The sequence below is a fragment of the Haemorhous mexicanus genome, chromosome 8 (assembly GCF_027477595.1).
Source record: "Haemorhous mexicanus isolate bHaeMex1 chromosome 8, bHaeMex1.pri, whole genome shotgun sequence".
NCBI classification, from domain to species: domain Eukaryota; kingdom Metazoa; phylum Chordata; class Aves; order Passeriformes; family Fringillidae; genus Haemorhous; species Haemorhous mexicanus.
Window position 1 is genome coordinate 21,860,307 of NC_082348.1, and position 8,747 is coordinate 21,869,053.

Genomic DNA, 8,747 nt, shown 5'->3' on the forward strand with positions numbered 1-8,747 from the left:
TGATGAGCCAGCTTTAGTCAGGAGAAATGAGTATTGTGGTTTTCAGAAGGGGCAAAATGTCACTCAGTTTTGTACAGCCACAGCACTAATTGTGTCTGTCAGATACTGCTTCTTTGCCCATCTTGAAAAAACAACAAAAATGGATTAAACTGCATTTGAAGAATTCCAGTCAGTGTTTGAGTGATAAACAGTTGTCTAAAGAAGTCAAAATTCCTTTGTTTTTCTTTTAATTACCCTTCTTCTTTCTTCCTAAGAACAGTATGCAAGGAGCTATACTTCATAGGTGTGTGCTGGGAGCCAGCTAACGCAGGCAAATGCATTGAGAGCACCACATTTGTTTGCCACTGGTGTATGAATGCTTTTCAAATGCGACTCTTTGTTTCCAGGCCTTTTTGCAAATGTGCAATCTGCCAGTCCGGGTGATTTGCAGGGCAAACGCTGAGTACATGTCCCCATCTGGTAAGTGTGGCCTTCATTTAGATTACTGTGTTACACCTCCATTTTGATACCATGGCAACTAGGCCTTGTCTTGCTGATAACAGGCAGTGCTACTGTGTGTGGGTTGCCTTTCCCCCTCCTCTCCAGAGCAGTTTCTCCTCTGCAAGCAGTCAAAACAGTGAAATGCAAAGTAACCTTGGCACGAGGTGTAACAGTACCTGTGTAAAGTGTTCACACAGCTCAGTGCTTGGTGGAAACCTTCTCTCAAATGCCCTAAAGCAGAAAGACATATGTGCCCAAAAATGGCTTTATTCTGCACCCAGGGAATATTCCAGGAAATGCTGTTATATTTTCCAATTGCTGGAATGAAACAATACTGGAGAAAGGCTCTCTTTTGTTACTCTGTGTGGGAGTTGATTGCCAGGATACAGGAGACCAAAGGATGCATTTTCACTGTAAAGGGTGACAGGTGATTTTAAATCTTCCTCAGATCCATGAGATAGTCTGGAAAAAAATTCAAACCCACCACCAAAAAGTATTAGCAGGGTACACAGCTTGTTTTTGTTGACTGCCTAAAAATTGCCAGACACCAGCTTCAGAAAATTGCCTAAAAATCAGAAAGAATTACAGAATGCAAGGTGCCAAGATCCTCACGCTCTGTCCCAGATTTTTGTTGTTTGAGGAGGTCCATATTTACTGATTACCTGGCTCTGGCTGATGGCTGCCATATGGAAGTGCCTGTCAGTATTTGTCTGCCAGCTATGTGGGTTCAACTGCTGGTACTGATATTTTTGGTTACAGCAGTGAAATGAGGCGATTTAAAAAATACCCAAAATCAACAGTTGCTTGAAAAAGCAAAATATGCAGGTATATGAATTATTTGTTAGTAAATAGAGCTTTGAAATGCTGACTCAAGACACACAGGAGCATCTTCATGTGCAGGACTAGGACTGGTGACACATGCTGTGGCTTCTCTGCCACTCACACCTCATGTCCACACTTGCTGGCATCTAATGTTGTAATTTAGGTCTGAACACTTCCTTCTTCTAAAAACGAGCACAAGAGAGAAAATGATACTGCTTCAATTTTAACTGTAGGCAGAATTATATGTGTTCTTTCTGCCCTTATTCCTACAGTCCTCTACTGTTTTTATTCACTTTTACTCACTTAACTTGTTTCCTTCCTTTATATTGGTTTAATGATAATTCAGAGAAGGTTTGCATTTGTTCCCTTCTCTTGCCCCACCACCCTCTGTCTCATTACTCCGATACATTTCTCCTTTTACAGGCAAAGTACCCTTTATTCATGTGGGAAATCAAGTAGTATCTGAACTTGGGCCCATAGTCCAGTTTGTAAAAGCCAAGGTAAAAGTACATTGTTTTCATTAATTATGAATGTTAATCCTGCCTAGCATTGCACTGGTTTAGTGTGCTTTTCTGGAATCTTACTGAATTATTTAAAAAAAAATAGGAATCTAGTACTGTTTTAAAAGACAGGTATCATGGATCAGGAGTTCGTGAGATGAAAATGTTTTTCTTTGTAATTTCCTCAAATTCTCCAAGTAAATTCTATGCAGAATAGCTGCATTCCAGTGCCAGTCTCTGAGACTGTTTTCCTACGTGCTTTGTCTCTGAGTCTCAGAGGTCTTAAGCCTAGAATTGACTGTTTCAAATCCTGAAATGTCAGATACTGTTCAACTTTGCCTTTATTCTCCCACCCCCAGCCCTCCCCTCTATTTTAAAAAGTGTCATCCCCTCTATTTTAAAAAGTGCCATGTTTCCACTGAGAAGCTGGATCTGTTTCATGGATGTAAGTTTGTGTTTACTTTGTGCTATAGGGATACACTAACCAGGAGGTTGTGTGCTCAAAGTGTGCTCATCTATAACTGATAATAGTCTAAATTTCTTGTAGATTAGCTTAGATTTCTTATAGATTAGATTAGTTACATTATGATTTGGTTTTAATTGTAAGGGATACTGTATGTAAAAATTCCACATGTAATTTTTTATTGACCCATGTAAGAGAATAGGATCTGAGCCAAAGCTCATTGATGTTTAAGGTCCTTGGGTCATATGTTGCTGAGTATTCCAATACCCATTCTTACATGTGTGTCTTTTTGCTTTTCCCCATTAGGGCCATTCTCTCAGTGATGGGTTGGATGAAGTCCAGAAAGCTGAGATGAAAGCCTACATGGAATTGGTCAATAACATGCTCTTGACGGCAGAGGTACAGCAAACCCTAGTAACTCCACGCACTGTAGGCAAGAAGGCTTTAGGATTTTTTCCCTGTAGTGGAAATAGTGCTGTTCCTAGATTAGGTCATCAGCTTTTGAGGTGAAATGACAGGCATAAATTCTCCTACACTGTGGATTGCTTGCTGACCTGTTCCTGTAGCCACGTGGGATTCCCCTCACCTCTGTCAATTGTGGCACACAGCTGTAGAAGTAACTGACCAGAAAATGCCAGTGGTTCCTGGGGTCCTGCCACACCCCCTGGCTGGCCAGGCACCCCATGTGTCACTGTCCCACGCTGTGCATGCTCCGAGCCTGGGATGCTCCGTGCTCCTGTCTGTGGTCAGTTCAGGTGCCTCAGACCTGGCGTGGGAGCAGTGTTGGAAGCACTGGGAGGATGCAGGTGGCTGAGGAGTGAGGGCTCATCACCAGTGCCTGGAGCTGGGTGTGGTGTGGGCAACAGGAGCAGGCTTTTGGTCTCAGCTTAGTTTTGGTGCTGGTAAAGTAAGGACTAGCAGCTGGGCTTTTGCCTTCCAGTTTTAATTTCTTTTGTACATCAAAGGTCTACGAGAAGAAATGAAATGGAAATTTTAATCTAATTTAGAAAAGAAAATTCTACTAGTGAAAAATGATTGTCTCTGTATTCTCCTTTATTAGGAAGTTTTAGTAAGTGTTCTTTCTTTTCCTAGCTCTATCTCCAGTGGTGTGATGATGTTACAGTAGAGGAGGTGAGTGGTTCCGCAGCATTCATCTTAATTAAAATTTAATGAGAAAACACTTTTGCTCACAACTGCAAGTCCCTACTCATAAATGAAACATGGGGGTTTATACCATTAATGATAAAGTCTTTTCACTTTAATTTCACTTGCATACACATTTTAGGGAAGCTGTGTTACTGGAGGGAGCTGACTGCGGAATAGATACAGGTTTTGTTTGTTTCTGAAATAATAGCTTTAAATAGTTATGCTGCAAACAGTGGATTCTGTGCAAATACTTAGAGCATACACACAGCTGCTTTTCTCTTCTGCAGTTCCTTTTCTGAGAGAAATGTTTAAATATCAGCTGTTTTGTTCAAGAGGTATCTGTATTTCTTGCATTATAACACAGTAGGTTTCTGTTTTTCAACACAGATTACTCACCCAAGGTATGGCTCCCCTTATCCGTGGCCTCTTAACCGCATTTTGTCCTATCAGAAGCAGTGGGAGGTTAGGCGGAAGATGAAAGCCATCGGATGGGCTGGAAAGACACTTGAACAGGTAAGCATGAAAAGTGAACCTTATTTCTTTACCCTGTTTTCCTTTTGATTTCTTTTTTTTTTTTTTTTAATAGGCATTGGAGAGTAGTATGTTCCTGAAACAGATGTAGTGAAACGTATGTTCTGTACTTTAAACATTAACAGGGGTCGGGTATTTGCCTTCAGCAGCAATAAATTTTAAATTATGTGCAACCTGATGGCGTCCAAGGAAGGATGTTTTGCCACGGCTATGCAACTCTGTCAGTGTTAGTTTAGGCCATAGTCCTGAAAATAGGTTGTGAGTTCTCTGCCCTGCTTCCTGCATGATGCTGATAGGCACTCTGTGGGATTATGGCAGGTTGTGGGGTTTAAGTCAGTACCTTTCATTAGGCTTAGTTGTAAATGTTATGGGAAGCAGTTAATCAGAGTTGTCTTACATCAAATGTTAGATTAAGTAACACTTTGCTACCTGCCTGCTGTGTAGATTTGACTGACTTTAACAGCTTTTGATATTCCAACATGTTACATTCCTTGTTCCCACTGTCAGTGCAAATAGAATAAGGAGGTTGTTTCTTGCAGTGGTGTTACTTCCTGACAATATGGATCTTTCTTTCTTTCTTGTGTATTTTGATAGGTGCTTGAAGATGTAGATCAGTGCTGTCATGCTCTCTCCCAGAGATTAGGAACACAACCATATTTCTTCAATAAGCAGTAAGTTACTCTTCACTGAAATACTGCACCCAGCAATATGAGATATAGGTATATACCCACATACATACAAATGTATTTATATGAAACTCCTATTTTATTTTAATGTTGTGTGAGTCGTTGCAGAAATACAAGTGTGTGACTGGAATCTTAACATGAAATTTCAGCAATAAGTATTTAAAGATTTTAAAGGGAAAGCTTCTGTAAGTTTGTTGTATTTATGATTTCATTTTACTCCTGCTTGTCTTCTCTACAGATTCTACCACAACTTATATAGGCTACAAATGTACATTTTTATATAGTTAGTTTCTTATTAAAAATGATACATTTTAAGCATTATATAAAAATGATACATCATATAAAAGCATAATATAAAAATGATACATTTAAGGCATTACTTGTATTTCTTGGGTAACATTCTCTGCTAGAGGAGTGAATGTATATTGTGCCAACTTGATCAGGGCAGCTTGTCTTAACATGAGAACCAGTTCTGAATGAACTGATTTAGCTGTCTGTGATTTCTAGGAACTGGGGGAGAAGCTAGCTGATCCACAGAGAACTAAATGCAAAGTGAAAAACAAGATTCACATTGTCAGGAGAGAAAAAAGAAATTACCTGACCTCCCTGGAATGTTCTCTGCTCTTACTGGTTTCTTTCAATTGAAATATGCTCTTTTAATTTTTTTTTTCTCTCCAATAATTCACAATTTAGGAAATGTTACAGACTAAAATTACATCACATTAGCTCCCTCTTGTCTCCTGTGTGTAGATCAGTCTAGAAATGCTCAGATCTGGATTTCAGTTTACTGCATTTGAACAGGGAGATGTCTTCAAATGGCAGCTTTTGGTTACTTCTCTGCATTGTGGCTTTGCTGCTTAATCTATTCCAAGCTGAGACTAGTTGGGTGATCTTAATTCAGAGGATACAGAAATATGCCTTACAGAAGATGACTTTAAGGTGCATCTTCACCTTTGATTATTAAACATAGTATCTCTTAATTTTTCTTTCTGTATTTCTAAAGAATTGTAACTTGGGGAATTTGTGTTGGTTGGTTGTTAACCAGGCTTTTTTGGTAGTTTCAACCTTTAAATTTTTTAGCTGTCGGAAATATTACTAAGAAAATATGTGGTTTTAGTCCAGTAGTTTTCGGTCTGTGACTTTTGTGAGTCTTTGGGAGGTAAATAAGAAAAGCAGCCTGTTTCTGACAGATTAAAGGGGTTATGCAGGGGTCCATATCTGCACTGGAGAGTGCTTAGTGATCCACAGATAAAAAAGCAAAAATTTTATCAGTTAGGCAAGCTTCATGCTGCATACATTCAATATTAGTAAAGGGGGACTCTGAAGTTATTAATAGGTTTGGAAAAAAAAAAAACTTACATGGACTACACACATATGTGGACAACTTAAAGGTCCCAGGTGACAATTCAGAAGGGTCATCATAAAAACATTCCCAAAATACCTGTTTTCTTCTGTGTAATCCCCTTTCAGAAAAGGGATGTTTCCAGCTGCTGCCACCATGGAACTCCCCTTTTTGTTGGTTGAATAATTCCAAACTGTTGCAGAGCACAAAAAAAGGAATGGGAGTCATAAGCTTCCAGCCATCTCCTTTTTTTTTTCCCCCTTTGTGAGATAATAGTTGGATTTTTTTAACACACATCTGCAGAAGAAAAAGAGCCACAAAATAGCTGATAAGCATTTGCCCTTGTTACAAGACTAAAAGGTAGAGCATGGTTTGAAACTAGATCAGTAAGTCTGTCTGATCTAAGAGATGTTATTTCCACATTTCCAAGCTCCCTAAAGCAAGGAAAATGCCACCCTGAGAACAAGCAGAGTTCTTAATATACCCTTTAGACAGATTTCATACATTTGGTTTAGCCTTGCTTGATTTCATCCCAGTTCTTAGACTGTATGGCAAGCTAAAGGTTACTCAGAACAGCAGGGTTTTTCTTCATCAGGACTTGTCTTCCAAAATACCTGTTCTTTTCTTCTTCTTTTTTTTTTTTCCCCCAGACCAACTGAATTAGATGCTCTGGTGTTTGGACATCTGTTCACAATCCTTACTACTCAGCTAATCACTGATGAACTCTCTGAAAAAGTGAAGAACTACAGTAACCTCACAGCGTTTTGTCGGCGAATAGAGCAGCAGTACTTTGAGGGTCATGAGAGAGACAGCTCTGCAATTGCAGCCCGATCTTCCAAGAGGTCCCTGCTGAGATAAGCATGGTGCTTGGGGTGGATCATGGTGCAGCTTTGGGTTTGTCATTGCTCTACAAAAAAAAAATGGATTTTGAGAATGGAAATATGTGTTAGCTTTTTGAAGCTGCCAAGTCATTCTGGAGCAAGAAAAAATGTTAAATACAGTTTTTGTGTTGTAGAATTTACTGTGCACATTTAAGCTGAAATCTGTACGAGTGTTTCCATTTTAATAGCCCGTATGCCACTGACTGTAAAGTGACCTTGGAAAAATATTGCATCTGTTTCAAAAAATAAAACACTGAAAGTTGATCTCTGATCTTTCTAAATGCCTCTTTTACTAAATTTAATTTCTGTGTAGTTCACAAGTGGGATCCTTTTGACAGGACACTTGGAAGAAAGTTGTGAACTAGTTAGAATTACTAGGCTGGGAATGAAAGTATACATTAGAGATCTTAATATTTGTCTGCCTCAGCTAAAAGTTATTCAGAAACTGGGTGGGAAAAATGTCTTGGAGCTCTGTAGCACACAATTAATGTGATCTTATTCAGTCAGTTCCTATTTTTGTGTCAAAGTAGCTGCTGGCTGTCAGTCCTTCATCTTGTGTGTGTCTTGCCTCTGCTTTTATCTTTCATTCACCTTTTAGTTTTTGATTATAATTTTTTTTTCTCCCTGTAGTTTCCCAGTTTTAATCCCCAGCTTGTCCTGCAATGTATTTAAGAAACTAATTTGCTAGGTAAGTGTCTGCCTCACTGTTTCCACTTCCAGTATGTTGACATTGCTTCTGAACTTTGATCTATCTACCAGATGTGGTTCTCATAGAAAAAGGAGTCACTGTGAGCCTGTGGCATGTCTTGGTCCTTCTGCCTCTGCATTATTCACGGTACTTGTAGCCACAATGATACAGGAGCAAACAAAGAAATATCACTGTGGTGCTCCAGAAACCCTGGCAACTTGGAACGTTTCAAGGGAGAGTTCTTGTGTGTAGGCAAGGACTGATCTGACTAGTATTATTTCGAGTGCATTAAATGGTTCTGCTCTGTTCTGCTGTGTCAGTTGTACTTGATGCTTTTCCAAAAGCACCACCAGGAACATGCTGGTGGCAGAAACAAACCTTGTGCCCTAAGTCATGAGCACAACTGGGAACCAGCTCAGGCTGTTTGGCTTGTTGGAACCATTGTGTTCTTACTTTGAAATATGTTCATTTGACTATGTGCTTCAGTGTAAGAGCACTTAATGGCTTGAACTGGTTATAAATGGTTATACAATGGTCATGAGGTTTTGGCTGCCATTTCCTCCTCTCTTAAGCTGAGCAGAAAGCAGTTGCATGCCTTGGACTGGCTGCGTCTCCCATGACAGGCTCCTGAACCACTCCTGCTTACTCACTGCTTTTGTGGGCAGCCACTCTTGCCAGCTGGACTGGAAAACAGAGCTGAATTCTTACTGCCTGCCTTTTGATAGAACAGTCCTAAGTCCTACTGCAGTCAAATCCACTAAGTATCAGTGTATAAGGCTTTCATCAAACCACTCTTGCCAGGAGAGGCAGATTGCCCTTGTCCTGCATTTCAGTCTTAGAATTTCACACGTCTCTATGTTGAATACCTTTTGAAACTAAACCCCATCAGCTGTTGACTGCTTAGTGACCATTTCCACTATCAAACCAGCTGGTAGCTGAGAACCCAGATATTTCTTTCAAACTTGCTTTTTTTTTAAAGTTTGGAGGGAATATTGTGATACATGCTACTTTGAGCACTCAGACTAAAGTTAGCATGCCGTGGTGATGAGGAAATCCTGTGTGAAAACTTAAGTTTATCTTAATCCAGAGTAATTAAACTGGTCTTTTACCCTCTTGCCCTCAGAGCACCATTCACGAGGAAAGATTTTAAGCTAGCTTCTGTTGTTTTTGCAGTTTTGCTAGCAGTAGACTGAAGTACAGGACTAATT

At 39.7% G+C, this 8,747-nt stretch overlaps 1 protein-coding gene across 1 annotated transcript in view; it reads left to right on the forward strand.

Annotated features, from left to right (window-relative positions):
• The window catches only part of MTX2 (metaxin 2), a 29,822-nt gene extending 22,707 nt beyond the window's left edge, over positions 1-7,115 (forward strand). Inside the window, 7 exon segments of the mRNA XM_059853172.1 lie at positions 387-459; positions 1,726-1,802; positions 2,572-2,664; positions 3,358-3,396; positions 3,799-3,924; positions 4,537-4,613; positions 6,621-7,115. Coding sequence (XP_059709155.1) covers positions 387-459; positions 1,726-1,802; positions 2,572-2,664; positions 3,358-3,396; positions 3,799-3,924; positions 4,537-4,613; positions 6,621-6,828 — 693 coding nt within the window. The 3' untranslated portion in view covers positions 6,829-7,115.
• The last annotated feature ends 1,632 nt before the right edge of the window (positions 7,116-8,747 follow it).